Genomic DNA, 19,261 nt, shown 5'->3' on the forward strand with positions numbered 1-19,261 from the left:
GGATCCCTGCGGTGGTCACTCTCTGACAGACAGACACGGTCAGTGAGGGGGATCCCTGCGGTGGTCACTCTCTGACAGACAGACACGGTCAGTGAGGGGAACCCTGCGGTGGTCACTCTCTGACAGACAGACACGGTCAGTGAGGGGAACCCTGCGGTGGTCACTCTCTGACAGACAGACACCGTCAGTGAGGGGGAACCCTGCGGTGGTCACTCTCTGACAGACAGACACGGTCAGTGAGGGGGATCCCTGCGGTGGTAACTCTCTGACAGACAGACACGGTCAGTGAGGGGAACCCTGCGGTGGTCACTCTCTGACAGACACGGTCAGTGAGGGGAACCCTGCGGTGGTCACTCTCTGACAGACAGACACCGTCACTGAGGGGGAACCCTGCGGTGGTCACTCTCTGACAGACACGGTCAGTGAGGGGGATCCCTGCGGTGGTCACTCTCTGACAGACACAGTCTGTGAGGGGGAACCCTGCGGTGGTCACTCTCTGACACACAGACACGGTCAGTGAGGGGGAACCCTGCGGTGGCCACTCTCTGACAGACACGGTCAGTGAGGGGAACCCTGCGGTGGTCACTCTCTGACAGACATGGTCAGTGAGGGGGATCCCTGCGGTGGTCACTCTCTGACAGACACGGTCAGTGAGGGGGATCCCTGCGGTGGTCACTCTCTGACAGACAGACACGGTCAGTGAGAGGGATCCCTGCGGTGGTCACTCTCTGACAGACACGGTCAGTGAGGGGGATCCCTGCGGTGGTCACTCTCTGACAGACAGACACGGTCAGTGAGAGGGATCCCTGCGGTGGTCACTCTCTGACAGACACGGTCAGTGAGGGGGATCCCTGCGGTGGTCACTCTCTGACAAACACGGTCAGTGTGGGGGAACCCTGAGGTGGTCACTCTCTGTCAGACAAGGTCAGTGAGGGGTATCCCTGCAGTGGTCACTCTTTGACAGACAAGGTCAGTGAGGGGGAACCCTGCGGTGGTCACTCTCTGACAGACAGACACGGTCAGTGAGGGGGAACCCTGCGGTGGTCACTCTCTGACAGACAGACACGGTCAGTGAGGGGGAACCCTGCGCTGGTCACTCTCTGACAGACAGACACGGTCAGTGAGGGGGAACCCTGCGGTGGTCACTCTCTGACAGACAGACACGGTCAGTGAGGGGAACCCTGCGGTGGTCACTCTCTGACACAGAAGCGGTCAGTGAGGGGGATCCTTGCGGTGGTCACTCTCTGACAGACACGGTCAGTGAGGTGGATCCCTGCGGTGGTCACTCTCTGACAGACAGACACGGTCAGTGAGGGGATCCCTGCGGTGGTCACTCTCTGACAGACAGACAGGGTCAGTGAGGGGAACCCTGCGGTGGTCACTCTGTGACTGACAGACACGGTCAGTGAGGGTGAACCCTGCGGTGGTCACTCTCTGACAGACACGGTCAGTGAGGGGGAACCCTGCGGTGGTCACTCTCTGACAGACAGACATGGTCAGTGAGGGGGATCCCTGCGGTGGTCACTCTCTGACAGACAGACACGGTCAGTGAGGGGGAACCCTGCGGTGGTGGAAGTCTCTTTTCACAGGGGTTCTTCCGCTGTCCATTGGGGTGGAAGGCGTTGTATCGGACAGTACCGGACAACAGGTTTTTGAGCCGGTGGACTGACTCCCCGTCCAGCTGTCTATCCTGCGTGCGGGAGGTGACGGTGTGCCACGCGTTTACGGAATATGAGCGGCTGCGGCCGCTCTTTGAATTCAGTGAGTGCTGCCGTTGTGGTTCTGGCTGCACTTCAGTCCCGCGCTTCTCATTTCCGGGCAGCCGGTTCGGAAAGCCGAGAGGCGGATCCCCTGGTAGGTTGGGTCCCGGGCCTGGCCAAGATTAGTGGAGGCGGCGGAAGGAGAAGGGCGCTGCCCGGGCCGATGCCTGCCCCTTTCCCGGCTGTCCTTGGAGAGGGAGCGGCGGGCACTGCGGGATTTCCGTGAGCGGTGGCTTCCCGCGGTCCAGTCTGTTTTATAGACGTAGTTACCGCTTAGTGATTTGAGTGTAACTGCTGTTTTGTAAATGTTATTGACTTGTGTCTGTGTGTTGTGAACAAACTTTGATAGTTCTGATACAATAAACTTCTGAATGAAGTCGGCGCTCTACAGGGAACCAATAGCCATGCACCTACCGTACGCGCGTCGTGACGCCATCACGCAGACGTCTCCAACTGAAGGGGATCGTAATCGCCCGCAGTGCCCAAGATGGCGGCGCGTTGCCTAGCGGCGGCCGGATCTATAGTGAGTTTATCGGGAATCCCCGCCGTCAGGGTTAACCAGTGCAGACTGGTGAGCATGTTCCAATTGTGCTGGGTACCGGGGACCCGGGGGTGCCATTGGTTATCGTTTGCAGTTGTGTCCATCTTGGGTTTACTGGTCCAAGGTCATTCTGGTTACGTAACTGTTTAGCGAGGGGATGTCGTGGGTAAGAGTTGTTGCTCCTGGGCCGAGATTGGAGGTGGTGGGTGAGAGTTGGTGCCAGTACACACGGGTGGGTTGTGGTGGGCGACTGTTGAAACCATTGGATGGGTGGGTGACTGTTGGAACCAGTGGGCCATGATGGGTCAGAATTGATGTCCGTGGGCACGGGGGTGTGTGGTTTGTGAGCAATAGTGTTAGTGAATGAGGTAGGTGTGATTGTCGAGGGTTTGGTTAGTGTGACTAGATAGACGTGTAAATAATGCTAATAGGTGTGTTTGCATAGCCACTTTATGTAATGTGTAACATGTGATAATGTCCATGAACGCACAGACATAGCAGCTTTGGGCCTGTATTCACTGGAATTTAGAAGAATGGATAGGAATCTCATTGAAATCTATCTGCCATTTCTTTGTTCCCTGTTACTACCTCATGAGCATCATTTTCCAGTGGTCCAATATCAACTGTCACCACCCTTTTACTCTTCATATAACTAAAAATACGTTTGGTATCATGCTGTGATGGATGGAGCCGGGCAGCGAGATCGATTGAGGATGGGTGAATTGAGCTCCAACTTGTGCACATTTCACTGTTTAGTTTCAGTGGGCCCTCTTTGCTTTTGCTCTACAATTCAACCATCAGGGGCAAAACATGTTAAAGTGCCGGGGTTAGGACTGAGCTTAAGTTACCACTCAATGCACTTTAGTAAACTATTTAAGAACTTTTTAAAAGCTATTTATTAATGCTTTTTGGGAGGATGATTTTAGATGCATATCATATTTATACTGAGTTAAATACTGTATGTAATTAGTTTTGCTACAATAAGTGTATGGGACACTGGAAAAATGTTGAATTTCCCCTTGGGGATGAATAAAGTATCTATCTATCATCTATCTATCTTATTCATAAATATAATTCCTTTAATCATATGCAGTGTGCTGTCTGTTGTTTCTTAGCATTGAGTTGTAACAGGGTTGCAAACTACACAGCCTCCGCACAAACCAGGATTTGGGGTGGAAGAGCTGTCTCAATCGCACCAGTTTGGCAGGGACTGGTGTGCCTCTTCTCTAGATGTACACAGCCAAGAAAACCAGAAGGTTTTTATATTATTGGCTAGTTTGTATTTCATCTTTTCCCTTCTTCTAGCTTTTTCAGTTAGCTTTTGTTTGATTTTAAAAACTTTCCAATTATCCAACTTTCCACTCATTTTTGCTACCTTATATGCCCTTTCCTTGGCTTTTATGCAGTCCTTAACTCCCCTTGTCAGTGGCAGTTGCCGACCCCTGCTGTTTGAGAACAACTTCTGTGGGATATATCTATCCTGTGCCATGTGAACTATTCCCAGAAACTTCAGCCACCTCTGCTCTGCCGTCATCCCCGCCAGTACCCTCCCCCAATCCACCTAGGCAAGCTCCTCTCTCACGCCTCTGTAATTCCCTTTATTCCATTGCGATACTTACACATGTGACGTGTGCTTCTCCCTCTCAAATTGCAGTATGAATTCAATCATGGTCACTGTCTCCTTAGGTAGTGGTCACCAACCTTTGAAGCCTAAGATCTCCTACCTTGGCCTTAGTGAAAGGCAAGATCGACTCCAAATCGATTAGTTACATGCATGCGCACTGGGGCAGAAAAGAACAGAAGTAAAACCCTGCAACCCGGAAGCAGAAATAATGTATAAACACAGGGGTCACCATTCTATTTTTTGCACGATGGACCGGTTTAATATTGACAATATTTTTGCGGACTGGCCGAAGGGGGGGCAGCGAGAGGGGCTGTCAAACACGACCGGAATACAGCGATACTCGAAGCAGGTTCCTTATGTCCAGTCTATTCCGCAATTTACGTGGCTCTCAGCACTTACCTGCTGTCCTGCTTGCTCACGTTTTTAATACTGGAAAAAAAAACTCAGTGGGTTTGTCTTTAAGTGCAGGGTGCTTGGACTCAAGGTACTGAAGCAGTTTTGAGGGCTTCATTGCCTCATTAGACAGCCTCTGGGCCTGAGCTCCAGCCTGCCGCCTGCCCGCCCGCAACCTTGGCCATGTGCGTCTGTTCCCGTGCCGGGGCCACGGCGGTCGCAGTCCAGAGAGAGCGGCCGAGCGAGAAGTGTGACAGGGCATGCGTCCACCCCTCTTGTAGGATCTATCAGCTGACAAAAGTTTGTTTCAGTAAATTGCAGCAAGGTAGCTGCTCTGTTACTTACAAAACCCTGAGCCGGAATTAGGTCCTCTGCGAATATTTTAGCACCAGGTTCCCCACAAACATTCGGTGTGCTAAACAGGTTTAGAGGTTGCGCCCATCTGTCTGCGTTCTGGGCCGGTAGCAACGGCACTTTTCGCCGGTCGCACAAAGCGACCGGTTACCCAAGGCCAACCAGTGATCGCTGACGCGCTTGGGTAATGACCTCGCGTTGGTTCAAGTTCAACAGTGGGTGTGACAGGGAATGAGGAAAGGTGCAGTTGACTCATAGCGTTTCCTTGCGGCCCGGTGGTTGGGGACCAGCGCGTGGCGTGGGAGCTACACGTATGCGCACTGGGCAGAAAGAACGGAAATGAAACCCTGCAACCCGGAAACAATCTCTCAACAGTATTCGTGTATTTATTTTTCATTTTTTTCGGGGTCTACTGGGAAAGTCTCAAAGATCGACTAGTCGATCGCGATCGACGGGTTGGCGACCACTATCCTAAGGGTTCCTTTATATCAAGCTCCCTAATAAGATCTGGGTTATTACACAACACCCAATTTAGAATGGCCTTTTCCCGAGTAGGCTCAAGCACAAACTGCACTAAAAAGCCATCTCATAGACGTTCAACAAATTCTCTCTCTTGTGATCTGACACCAACCTAATTTTCTCAATCCCCTTACATATTGAAGTCCCCCATTACAATTGTGTCATTACTTTTATTACATGCCTTTTCCACCTCCCGTTGTAATCTCAACCCCACATCTTGGCTACTATTTGGAGGCCTGTATATGATTCCCATAATGTTTTTTTAACCCTTGTAGTTTCTTAACTCCACCCACAAAGATTTGACATTCTCTGACTCCATGTCATCTTTTTCTAAAGATGTAATTTCATCTCTCACCAGAGCCACACCACTGCCTATGTCTTCCTGTCAGTCCTTTTGATCAAAAGTAACTCGCAACTATGACCTTCTTTCAGCCACTACTCAGTGATGCTCGGTGTCATACCGACCAATAGTGACTGCGTTATTACAGCAGGTAGAATGGACAAAAGGCCGAGTAACTAGTGGACATGGATCTTAAAATAGCATTTAATAGATCTAGTAAGAAAGGGAACATAACGGTGAAAGGAGTGATACCTCTTTCTCCATTGTCAGTGAGATGTTGGTGTTGGGATGGACAGTAGCTCTTTTTGATGGATTGTAGATCATGGTTTCTGGGGTGGGGGGGGAAGACTTGCATTGTGGGCGGGGGTGGGTGATCTTGCTGAAACAAGTTGGGAGATGGGGAGGGGGCGGGATGATGCTTTGGCTGCTGTTTGGGGGAGGAGGGGTAGCTTTGAGGTTCTAACATTTTCTGCTACTCATTTGGTTTTTTTCTTCTGTTTCTTGGATATCTGTGAAGAGTAAGGATTTCATTTTCAATACTGTATACATTCTTTGTGCAAAAGATGGTTGCAATTTGTGCTAAATTACCTAAATGTGGGATGAAAGCAGATACAGAGTAATGTTCACTCTAAGGTGTGCGCACTCACACATCTTTTGTTAATAGTGCATAAAGAAATTTAAAATGTGCACAAAAAGTTGTCACCCTCTACCTTGTTGGCATGTTGAGTACATTTCACAGTCGTGTACCTGTATGTTTCACGATTGTACACAACTACATAACCTTTTCCAGTTTCTGATGTGGATGGTGTTGACAACGTGGAGTTTGCGATAGTTTGTCTGCAGATTTTAGATCTGGCTTATTTATAATATTTTTCTTGAAGAAATTATTGATTCACTATGTTGAATTTCACAGAAGCAAAGGTGTGAAATGCAAACAAACTGCTAGTTCATTTAAACAGAATGGCTTAATGAAACAGTAGAAGCTGCTACATTGAAAGCTCATGAGATCAGGAACGTGCAGCTATGAGAAATATTTATGTACAGTCCAGAAACTGGAGTTGTCTGCATGTATTGTCATGATGCACAGATGGCTGAAGAAGTTGGAAGTGAAAGGAAGTGGAGTGATATTTGGAAACTTGGCTTTTTAAAGCATCATTTAACAAGCAAATCACAAAAGCTCCTGCAAGAAAATCCTTCGTTACCCGCTATAGACCTGCTACATATGTTTTGTGAGAGTGCAGATGAACCAGAATGAAAACAATGAAACCCAGAGGAGATCGAAGTTTTATTGACAATTATTTTGTTTCTTTTAAACAGAGAACAACAAACTGGACTTGGTGGTTTATTATCCTTAGAATAGCTTCAGGTTTATTTCCATTTCCAAATTCAGTGTGCACATGTCACTGGACAAAAAATTGCACAGCACAAGATTTTTACACACTGGTCATTACAAATTAGAGGGAACATTGCCATAGAGGCTAGCAACAGGAGATTAATAGCAGGAGTCTAATTTGTAGAATACTGTGGACAAAGTTGACTGTGAAATCGGATATGTTTGGGTGAATAGCTTCCTTTTTGTAAAATGCAGTGGTTCTGCTCCCAAAATAACTTGCCTCACGATTGATTTAAGCTAAATTGAATGTTGCACAGTACTCTATTTAAGTTTAGTGTCATCTGCAATAAGCGCTGTTTGAACTACTGGCCTCTTTTATTAAGTACTCCTGCTTGTTAATACAAACATCTAATCAGCCAATCATGTAGCAATAATTCAATGCATAAAAGCATGCAGATATGGTCAAGAGGTTCAGTTGTTGTTTAGACCAAATTTCAGAATGGGGAAGAAATGTGCTATAAGTGACTTTGACTGTGGAATGAATGTTGGTGCCAGACGGGGTGGTTTGAGTATCTCAGAAACTGCTGATCTTCTGGCATTTTCTTGCACAACACTCTAGAGCAGGGGTGGGCAAACTTTTTTGACTTGTGGGCCACAAAGGTTTCTAAAATTTGACAGGGGGGCCGGACCAGGAGCAGATGGATGGAGTGTTTTGGTAATACACCTCATAAGAGAAAATAAAATATCATGGGAGATGTAGAAAACATGTGCTTTAATTTCAATTGAAAATGAACAAATGCATTACAACAAAATATCTGTCTTTGAAGTCCCATGGTATTTAGCTATTTATTGAAATGACTTTTAAAGCACTGAAAATTAAATGAATAAAATACAGCTTTTTTTTAATAGTAACAGTTATTATTTTAAAGCACTGAAAATTCTGTTATCCTTCAAGATATTATCATCATCACTCTCCTCCTGACTGTCTTTATTTCAAAAACGGTAGGAGATGCAGGTCTACTTGTCCTGCTCCTTCTTATTCAATTGTCCCCTGTGCCAAAACTCAACAACGACCAGCACAAAGACAGAACAATGACAGCGCGCCAGTATGCGGAGCGCGTTATTTGATCTGGAGCGCATTTTTTATTTTGAGAACGTACGTGCACCTGCGCACTACACATGTCCATCACTTAACAGAAATGACGTGTAACATGTAAGGCTTATTGAAAAAAATATTTTCAAATGCATTTTTTTACATAACACAACGAAGAAACTTATTTTTAATTTCAGTGGGAACAGTGTTGTTGGTCTTCCTTTTTAGCCAGCGCATCAAAGTCTGGATTTAGTTTTGTTGTGGCGATTCTCAGGATGGATCTGAGGTTTTGGTCAGTTAACTTGGATCTGTGGCTGGCTTTGTTGATGTTCATGACGCTGAACGCCTGTTCACACAAATAGGTCGAGCCGAACAAAGAGTAAAGCGCAAATGTGGAGTAATACGCTGCACCTCAACAAAGGGCAATGTATATAGAGTGCGTCATCTATTCGGAAAACGCCAGAATTGCGGGGAAAAAACGTTAACAAGGTTTATTAATATAATTTCATCAAGTTCTGCGGGCCGGATTAAAAAGCTTAACGGGCCGCATATGGCCCGTGGGCCGTAGTTTGCCCATACCTGCTCTAGAGTTTACAGAGAATGATCCAAGAAACATCCAGTGAGTGGCAGTTCTGTGGGCGAAAACTCCTTGTTAACGAAATAAGTCAGAAGAGAATGGCCAGACTGGTTCAAGGTGACAGGAAGGCAACAATAGCTCAAATAACCACGCGTTGCAGCAGTGGTGTGCGGAAAAACATCTATGAATACACAACACATTGAAACTTGAAATAGATAGGCTGCTGCAGCAGAAGACCATGAACATACACTCAATGGCAACTTTATTAGGTACAGAAGGTACGCAATAAAGTGACCCCTCAGTGTATCGCTGACAGTAATCTGACAGTGTAGAGCATGGTATTAAAGACTTAGTAGCTGTATTGATAAAAATACTAGAATACTAGGTTTGTTTTCTCCACTCTGCTGGCTTCATGAGATTTTTATGCAGGTGATTTGAAAGGTGCCTCTGCTTGTGATGACTGTGCAATATATTATTTCTATAATTTAGTGTTTTATGTAATTTTACATTTTTGATCTTGTAGGTTTAATCGTTTATATTAATTGGGTTTTCTATTTTTATAGATCCCCGGCGTGAGTCGAACGGCAGCTCGTAGGTTCCACTTTGCTATCTATGGCAATCATAATAAAAATGTAGCAAAAGTGTCAAATTCAGTAAGTAAAAATCCACAAAGCATTTTCTATGGGCTCTTCCCATTGGTTTGAATGTAGAATGTCAATATTTTGTCATTCTGTAGAAAACTTAGACTTCAAATAAACAGTGAATCAAGTATTAATTTGGGAATGAGAGGAGCAGTGGTTGAATGTGATGAAAATAGGAATTTGTTCTTTTTTTCTCAAAGCCACGAGTTGGACATTCAAAAACGGGCACTGTGACTATTACACAAAGTGCCATTACACAAAGGCAAGTGTTAGGTCTCTTGAGAACGGGCAGCTAGATCTGGGGAGTACCGGAAGCCGCAAGTTTGTGGAAGTAGTTTCAAATGGACTGTTCAATCTGGTGTTGGTACATGCTGATGACCCAGGTTGGAGATGGAGAAAGAGTGAGAACATTTCCTCAGATGTTATCTATTACAGTGAGACAATGGAACTAGAAGTCAGGATCATGGAAAATGAGTGCTGACATGTTTTACTTCATAGCACTAAGTTAAGATCAGCTTCATTATCAAAGTAAGTATCTGCATCATAACTCAGAAATAATCTGATGCTCTGGAAATGTTTGGTCCCCATGGGGAAACACTTCCATAAGAGATCATGGCTTCATGTCTCTTGTATTATATTAATATATATTATTGTAATTATTAAAGTATAATAATTAGGAGGCTGGAATGTAAGGGCCATGCACCCATTTTCTATTTGTACTGTATTTTGTGTTGCACGTTAATTACATGTAATAAGGTAACTTGTCACGTGTGTGAAGGGAATAAGTTAAGTATTCATGCTTGTTTTAGGCAGTTTCGTTTGGAGCTGGGAACCAAAGGATGTCAGATCTTTCATCGACCGCTTAGTTATACTTAATTACTTCACTTCAAGATTGTATGTTTGCTAATTGCTTATGAAGGATCAAACACAGCTCTTCGACTTTTGGAGCATCATTACTGGAGTGATTGGAGAGCATGTCATAAAAGCCTGTTGAGCTTGCCAGCAGCAGCAGTTGGTTTGTTAGAATTGACCACTACACTGTAAAATAGGAAAGCTCTTTTTAATAGTGTTTATTAGTGGTGACTTGTGACGTCCTTGACTTGCCTTTCTCCTGAAATTGATGGGTCAGCGTTGATATATAAGATATAGCATTACTAGTTTCTACTTAAACCCATCACCCATACTGGAGCAGAGGCAGCTCTCCAGAATCCCCTGTCCTCGGCCAGTCTTTCAAGTTGTCCTCAAGTGTAGCCCATTTTCAAAGATCCTTTCTGTCTCAGAGATGAGGTCTTTGGAGCTTCTGCTGGCGTTTCTGTTGCACTTTTTTTTTGTGGGATAGGTTTGCCAGCCCCCTCCTCTCACAGACAGGCAGAGTTAGCCCTACTAGCTGCTGCTCTGGAAAGGTAGTAGGCCTTTTCACCTCTTATCATAGGTGGGGCAGATATTACTGAGCCACTTCAGTTTAACTTTCAAGCTTTCAGAGTCATTTTTCTTTAATTTTGGGATTTAAGTGTATGACCACTGTGCAGGCCAAGCCCTCTTCTCGCTGCAACCATCAGGCAGGGGGTACAGAAGCATTAGGTCCCACACCACCAGGTTCAGGAACAGTTACTATCCCACACCATCAGCTCCTGAACTAGAATTGGATCGCTTTCTTCAGTGCTACTCTGAACTGATTCTACGACCTGCAGACTCACTTTCAAGAACTCTACAACTCATGTTCTTAATGTTATTATTTTGCACACTGGTTGCTTATCAGTTTTGTCTGTTTAAGTACTGTTTTACTGAAAAATTTTTTGTATTCCATTTTCAATGTGTCATGGTAGCATAGTGCTTAATGATCTTGCACATCCTTCAGTTGTCGCATTATTGCCCCCGAACTACACTTTGATAATATAAAAAAATTAAAATACCACTGAACATTTGTTTTTGTGCAATATTTACCTCTTTGATCCTTTCTACTTTAAACCTGTTTCCGTGTTTTTGCTAACCAAGATGCCTGTGTTTTGTTTCTTTACACAGATCTCCACGCAGTATCCAGTGGTTGATCATGAGTTTGATGCAGTGGTTGTCGGAGCAGGGGGAGCTGGCTTACGAGCAGCCTTTGGTTTATCTGAAGCTGGCTTCAACACTGCCTGCGTTACAAAACTGTTTCCTACCAGATCGCACACAGTTGCCGCACAGGTGGGCTGCTCCGATATCTTTTCCGTGCTTTGAGAACAGTAATATTTTTTGATTTTGTACTAACAGTACTTTTCCTAAAACTATTATGACTGAGTAATGTGATAACTAGGAGCATACTGATAAAGTTCAAACAGTAAAGACAAGATTTTCTTTGGTTTTAGCAACTTTACTTTCTCCCTTCATGTTCGGTACACTAAGTTGCCATTATTTTTTAACTAACGTCCTCTCCTGTGCCACCCTCGTGCACGTGCGCATGCCAACTAAATGCCTATGTAGCTCAACAATTACAACTTTAAGTAATAGACATTGGTTGTTAGTACGTCTTTGTGTGTAGTTTTCATTGATTCTATTTTGACTCTTTGTGAACGCCCACAAGAAATTGAATCTCAGTAGTATATGGTAGCATTTATGTATTTTGATAATAAATTTAGTTTCAACTTTGAACTTTATGGGTGGGAACTGGTACTGGGATGGGACGAGTAAAGATATCAAAGGTTACGGGTAGAAGGCAGGAGAATGGGGTTGAGAGCAATAATAAATCAGTTATGATGGAATGGTGGAACAAACTCAATGGACCGAATGGCCTAATTCTGCTCCTGTATCTTATGGATATGGTAGGGAGCCAGTTTTGTCAGGGTGTAGGTTGGCATCTAAAATTGATGATTGTAAGTGATACTCATTTCAGTCTTAATGTAATTGCATGATTCTTATAATTTTTTTGTTTAGGCTCCCCTATTTGTTGATTAACACTACTCCAAGCAGTAAAGCTGCTTTTTGGAAGCCATTAATGATGCCCACTGTTGTTGTATTGCCAACTTACTGTTATTTCTAACCCTTGCTGTCTGTTTTATCCATCTTTTCTGATTCAATGTCTTGATCTTCCTAGCCAGTACATTCCTAGCCAGCTATCAAACATTTAATTTATTAATCAGGAGAATGAAAGGGTTAATGTATGAGGAGTGTTTGATAGCTCTGGGCCTGTGCTTGCTGTATTTTAGAAGAATGTGGGGGCATGGCATTGAATCCTATTGAATGATAGAAGCTTAGGTAGGGTGGGTGTGGATAGGATTGTTCCTCTAGTGGGGTAGTCTAGAACTAGTGGGCACAGCCTCAGTAGAGGAAATTCAGTGATGACAAGGAATTTCTTCCGCCAGAGGGTGGGGAATCTATGGAATTCATTGCTACAGATGGCTGTGAAGGCCAATTCCTGGGTACATTTAAAGCAGAGGTTGATAGCTTCTTGCTTATTAAGGGCATCAAAGGTTATGGGGAAAAGGCAGGAGAATGGGGTTGAGAGAGAGAATAAGGGGGAAAAGTTTAAAGGGAACATTAGGGGGAGCTTCTTCACACAGAGTGGTGGGAGTGTGAAATGAACTGCCAAATGAAGTGGTAAATGTGGGCACACTTTTGACATTTAAGAAAAACTTGGACAGGTACATGGATGAGAGGTGTATGGAGGGATATGGGCTGGGTGCAGGTCAGTGGGACTAGGCAGAAAAATGGGTTGGCACAGCCAAAATGGGCCAAAAGGCCTGTTTCTGTGCTGTAATGTTCTATGGCTCTAAATTAGCCATGATGGTACAGCAGAACAGACTCAATGGACTGAATGGCCTAATTCTGCTCCCATGTTTTGTGGCCTAATTCTGAGTATTCCCCACAATCCTTTTTATATTTTGATTTTAGTCTCACATGAATCACATTCTTTAATTCCCACTTTCTTCTGGTTGCAGTTTCAGAAAACTGTACTTATCCACCTAGTATCACAACCACATTTTCTGTCATTGTTTACCACATAGCTGCCCCGTCCTCCCTTTCCCCCTACTGCCATAACATGAACTGTCTTATACCATAGTATTATTTTCATGCCACGGTGTATCTCCTGCTTTATTAACTTATCTCAGTTGTTACTTATTCTGCTGTGCTTGAGATTAGAGAATAATTATTTTACGAGGAATTGCTGTATAAGTCAATAACTACTTGCTTTTGCTATTGATACTGGTTTATTATTGTCACATACCCAGTAAAAAGGATATTACTTATCATATTTTTGATATTTTCATTCCTAATATTCTTTACTTAAATTTAATTCTTGACCTTGCAAACATGAGACAAATCCAAAACACTGCTGAATGAGAAAGCTAAACATGAGATTCTGCATCTGCTGGAAATCCAGAGTAACACATGCAAAATGCTGGAGCAACTCAGCAGGTCAGGCAGCATCTATTGAGAGTAATAAAGAGCCAATATTTCTGGTTGAGACCGTCTATCAGGACTCTTGAAAACGTCCTTTCTTTTAAAGCTGTTGCTGATGTTATGGCCCCGGTAAATCTAAGTGCATTGAACAAAGGGGAATCAGTATGGGGAAGCAATGCTGTCAAATTAAAGTGATTCTAAATCAAATGCTGTACTTGGGTGGATAATTCCGATTTATTGCTTTATAGAAAAGATATCAATAATTTGTGTAACTCAAGTACGATTGAACAGTTTTAATTTTTAATAATGTTGTTATAAATTTAATGCCACTGAGAGGTCAGTCTCTGCTTGATGCAGTTGACAGCAAACAATAAAAAGGTGCTCCAAAACTTCTATATATTCATAATCGAGAGTTGGAAGTGCTCCTCTGAAATCTAACTGAAGAAGCATTAGTGGAACAATGTGGTTGTCTGTCATGTTCAATGATGACAGGAGACCTCTGCGGGACAGATTTTGAAGTGGGGAAAGCTGTTGCACTGGGGCAGTTCCATTCTCTCAACCTCCGAAGTCCCACTCTAGTGGAATGAACAAGTATCACAAACTGGGGTCTTCCTTGGTTGCAGTGGTTGACCATGACGTCTTCCATGCCTTGTCATACCCTTTGCTCTCCATGGAGTGTTGCAGTACCACCTTCTCGGCCGATAGATCAAACTGTAGATCTCACCTGCCCAGTCCGACTTTGTATGCCAGGACAGGCATGCCCCTTATCTTCCCAGGATTTGAGTCTTGCTGGCTACCCTCACCAGGTTTTGCTGCCTATAAAAGCATTTATGGAGGTGTGGCTATGGTTACATGCAAACAGCTGCTTGAAGCCACAGTTGAGAGCTGTGTCACTGGAGACACTTGCAAATTTCTATAGCTGTACTTGGGAGGGCATTCTAACTGACTGCTTCGTGGTCTGGTGAGGGGGAGGAATTATAGGCAGAATTAAAAGGGCTAAAACCTAACTGACTTATTTGCAGTTTGGCTAATAATGTTTCAAAGATAACTAATGAACAAAAGTGTGCTTGTGCATGAGAATGCTGGTCTGTGTAACTACTTATCAAGGATGCCTAGCAACAATCAGAGTACGTACAGTCGGCCCTCCTTATCCGCGGGAATTAGTTCCGGGACCCCCTGCGGATACTAAAAAAGCGGATGCTCAAGCCCCTTATTTAACCTGTATCAGTGCAGTGGACTTTAGGACCCGGTGGAGCTCGGGAATTGCCGCCTGCAGCTGCTGCAGTTTCTGTTCCGTTGCCGGAAAGCAATCACGATTGAAAATAAAGTGGAAATAATAAAGTGATTGGAAAGAGGTGAAATACCATTGGTCATTGGAAAAGTGTTAGGCTACAGTCGGTCAATAATCGGAACAATTTTAAAGGATAAAGTGAAAATAATGGACGTTTGACTAACTGACGCTAAATAATATCAATGTACCTGTTTCAACTTAGAGAACTTACATTTTTTTTTCAATTCCCGATCTGCGGTAACCTATGCATATCCTCCCATATACTTTAAATCTTCTCTAGATTACTTATGATACCTAATACAATGTAAAAGCTATGGAAATAGTTGTGATACTGTATTGTTTGGGGAATAATGACAAGAAAAAAGTCTCTACGTGCTCAAACAAGAAGTGCTGGAGAGAGAACTTCCGGGTTTTCCTGATCCGCGGTTGGTTGAATGCGCGCATGCGGAACCCATGGATAAGGAGGGCCGACTGTATGTGATAATGAATGTTTAACAAGCAGTCCCAGACAGTACTTGGAGCTCACTTGATTGCAGATTTTCCCAGTCTCTCTAGGTGGGGTTTTGTGGTTCAATGGAACAACGCAAGCTTTCTAATAAACAGTATGTAATTCTAAGTAAACTGTGTTTGACAGTTATTCCCTAGGTCTGAACCTAAAGTCCTCTGGCAGACACTGCACAGGATTGAAAGAAGCTACGGGGGGCGGTGTATGTGTATACATACACATAGACTGGTAGTTCATTGTTATTTTTTAAGCTATGTATCACATTGTACTGCTGCTGTAAAAACAACAAACTTCACATTGTATGTCGGTCCTATTAAACCTGATATTGATTCTGAGCTGAGTGTCCAGTGGGGACCAAAGGTGAATGAGCTGGCCTGGAATGGACATGACAAGCTCCTTCACCATAAGTGTTATCCCTGTCTGGACCTCCCATATGCCCCATTGGGACAATGTAGAGCAGATGTATTATACACTTCATCTGGCAGAATTTGATTCTAGTATTTAATATGGGGAATGTTTGATTTCCTCAGTAGCTGATAGGTAGCCAAAAAAAACGATTTAAATGAGTTGCTACGGATTTAGAGGAAACATTCTGAATCTTGTTACAGGGTGGAATAAATGCAGCTCTGGGTAACATGGAGGCTGATGACTGGAGGTGGCACTTTTATGACACAGTGAAAGGATCTGATTGGTTAGGAGACCAGGATGCAATCCACTACATGACGGAGCAGGCACCCGCTGCTGTCATTGAGGTAAGCTGATTTGTCTCCCATCTTAAAAACTGGAAATGCATTTAAAAGTCAGTAATGCAGCAACTTAACGTGCAACAATTGGCACCTCATTCTTGTCTTTGCAACTGGGATACATGTATCCTCCTTCGTTATGATATGGAACTTATCGTGTCTCATCATTAATTAGATGTCAGATTTGAATTACACTGATACAATAGAGTTGGGTTGTTGAATGTTACATGGTGATAGAATGATATTGAATATTTACTTAAGTACAATTGTAATTCACTCAAAATAAAATTTAATTCTTTGCATTTCCAACTTTACCACATTGTAAATCCCTGTGCCCGCTAATGTCACAGAGAATCACTTTGGGAACTGGCAGCATTTGCTTTTGGAAATGAACATATATTACACCCTCATTGTCCACATGATAAATTACATTCTCAAACGACTTGACCAAGTTTGTCAAAAGCTGTTTTTCCTTTTCATAAAACTGTTTTGATTGTGCGTAATCAACAATGGATTTGAGCATCTTCCCAATAAATAAAGAGATCAAATTGAAAGAATACGGAGAAAATTTACAAGGATATTACTGGGACTTGAGAGCCTGAGGAATAGATTGAATACTTTAGGACTTTATTCCATGGATCCTGGGAGAAAGAGGGGAGATTTGTTAGAGGTCTATAAAATTATGAGTAGTAAATGCAAGCAGGTTTTTTCCACTGAAGTTTGGTGAGACTAGGACTAGGGGGACATAGGTTAAGGGTGAAAAGTGAAAATTTTAAGGGGAATATCAGGGGGAACAACTTCACTGAGGGGGTGGTGAAAGTGTGGAAGGAGTTGCCAGTGCTTGTGGCGAATGCGGTTTCGATTTCAACATTTAAATGAGGTTTGGATAGGTAGGTGGGGAGCTCTGGTGCAGGTGGATGGGAATAGACAAACTCACTGGGGCGTAGGGCCTGTTTCTGTGCTGTAGTTCTCTTTTAACTCTATAAGTTGTGTATCTAAGTGGTCGTAATTCCTTGCTTTTTCCCTCTCATTTTGAGACGCTTTTGTAGTTTTCCAGCACGCTGGACTATCTTGAAGCTAATGAGGTCCAGAAGACCACAAAAAAAAAGCAAACGGTATCTCTATAGCCACTTCCTTGGGAAGTCTAAACCATTATTTTTTTCGGGATTTTTCTGAATCATTACTTTGATATAGATTGTAATTTGTATTTTCCTTTATCTTCACACCAGCTTGAGAACTATGGGATGCCTTTTAGTAGAACAGAGGCAGGCAAGATTTACCAGCGTGCATTTGGCGGACAGAGCCTGCAGTTTGGAAAAGGGGGACAGGCGCATCGCTGCTGTTGTGTTGCAGACCGGACGGGCCACTCTTTGCTTCACACGTTATATGGCAGGGTAAGGTGACATTAAAACAAAGTGCTGGGAGTATTCAAGGGGTCTTTCGCTCTTTATGGAGAGATATCTTAAGTTTAAAATATTGTGTTTACATCCTCCTTCATCAACTAAGGTTTACTTAGAGAAGCAATGTGGAACAGACCCTTCTGGCCCAACAAGCCACACTACCCTCAAGCCACTTATTCAACCCGAGGCTAAACACAGGACTGCGTGGGCCGCCGTGGTAGCAATTAGTACAACACTATTACTGCATGGGACGTTGAAGTTTAGAGTTCAGTCTTGGTGTCCTCAGTAAGGAGTTTGTAAGTTCTCCCCATGGGATAGTTGGGCTTGCTTCAGATGCTCCGGTTTCCTCCCACAATCCAAAGAAATAGATTTGTAGGTTAATTCGTCGTTGCAAATTGTTCCATGATTAGGTGAGGGTTAAATCAGAGTTGTTGGGGATCCCTGGGTCAGTGTGGTACAAAGGGCTGGAAGGGCCTACTCCACACCGTATCTCTAATTAAGTAACTTGTCAACCAGCACGTCTTTGTACTGTGGGTGGAAACCAGATCACCCAGAGGAAACCCACAAGGTCACTGGAGGACATACAAACTCATTACAGGTGGCATCAAAATTGAACACCCTGAGCTGTAATAGTGTCACTGCTCTCATGATGCCCCAAAATTAACATTTTACCCTACCTAAACATATTTTAATGTTTCCTTCCTAGCAGCCTGTTTATCTAATGCTATTAGTGTGACATAAAGCTTCAAGGTACTTTCACAGGGATTTTATTACACAAATTTTGGCACAGTTTTGACACGATAAAGATTAAAGATTAGTTTAATTTGTCATGTACATCGACACATTGAGATGTTCTGTGAAATAGGTCATTTGTGCATTGATCAACACAGTCAAAGGATGTGCAGTGTTGCCATGCTTATAGCACCAACGTGGCAAGCCCACAATTCACTAACCCTAACCCGTACGTCTTTGTTATGTGGGAGAAAACTGGAGCACCCACATTCACAAAGAGAACACACAAGCTCCTTTCAGGCAGTGACAGAATTGAATCCAGGTTACTGCCGCTGTAATCGAGTTGTGCTAACCACCACACTACCTTTCTGCCTGTGTCTAACCTACAAACTCCTTATAGGCAGCAGTGGAATTAAACCCCAATCTTATGATTGCTGGCACTGTAAAGCATTACAGAAACTGCTGCTGTACTGTGCCACCCAGAATGATGACTGAAAACTTGCTAACGGTGTTGATTTTGAGGGGCATCTTCAAAGAGGAAAGTCAGAGAGTTATAATGTTGCAGGAAAGAAGTTCTGGGGACTTTGTAGATGGACTGAGTTGAAACAAGAAATGCACCAAGTGTTAGCAGTAGCAAAGCATGGAGATTCTGGCGTTTTAGAGCTGAGAGACATATGTTTGGAGTGGATAAGCCAATGGAAATAGAAGTATGGGACTGTCGAATCTGGGTGCATAGAAGAGCGGGGTTGAAAGGGATAAGAAATCAGCTGTAATGAAATGGCAAGCAGACTCGATGGGCCGAATGGCCTAATTCCACTCCTGTGTCTCCTGGACTTGTGTTGATGATTTGTGGTAAGTGAGGACACAGCTGAGCTTGGTGTTGAAGTCCAGTACTCATAACATCATCGAATATTAGAAATGAAGTCCGACAACTTGATTTTGTAAAAAATTCATTAGGTGGCCATCATTATGTACTGTGTCATTTGATATGGGTCCATTTATCATTTAATGTGTCGTTTCATGCTTGTATCCATGATC

The 19,261-nt window shown here is 43.7% G+C and overlaps 1 protein-coding gene across 2 annotated transcripts in view; it reads left to right on the top strand.

The window, feature by feature from the left end:
- The first annotated feature begins 2,141 nt into the window (after positions 1–2,141).
- The window catches only part of sdha (succinate dehydrogenase complex, subunit A, flavoprotein (Fp)), a 51,671-nt gene continuing 34,551 nt past the window's right edge, over positions 2,142–19,261 (top strand). The window contains exons 1-5 of one of the 2 annotated variants that reach the window (XM_059984692.1): positions 2,142–2,283; positions 9,098–9,187; positions 11,198–11,359; positions 15,957–16,100; positions 17,321–17,485. In XM_059984692.1, the coding sequence (XP_059840675.1) occupies positions 2,248–2,283; positions 9,098–9,187; positions 11,198–11,359; positions 15,957–16,100; positions 17,321–17,485 (597 nt within the window). In that variant the 5' untranslated portion in view covers positions 2,142–2,247. Of the gene's footprint in view, positions 2,332–9,097; positions 9,188–11,197; positions 11,360–15,956; positions 16,101–17,320; positions 17,486–19,261 lie in introns of both variants that reach the window. The other variant, XM_059984682.1, reaches the window with a different exon arrangement.

The sequence above is a fragment of the Hypanus sabinus genome, chromosome 1 (genome assembly GCF_030144855.1).
Source record: "Hypanus sabinus isolate sHypSab1 chromosome 1, sHypSab1.hap1, whole genome shotgun sequence".
Classification (NCBI taxonomy): Eukaryota; Metazoa; Chordata; class Chondrichthyes; order Myliobatiformes; family Dasyatidae; genus Hypanus; species Hypanus sabinus.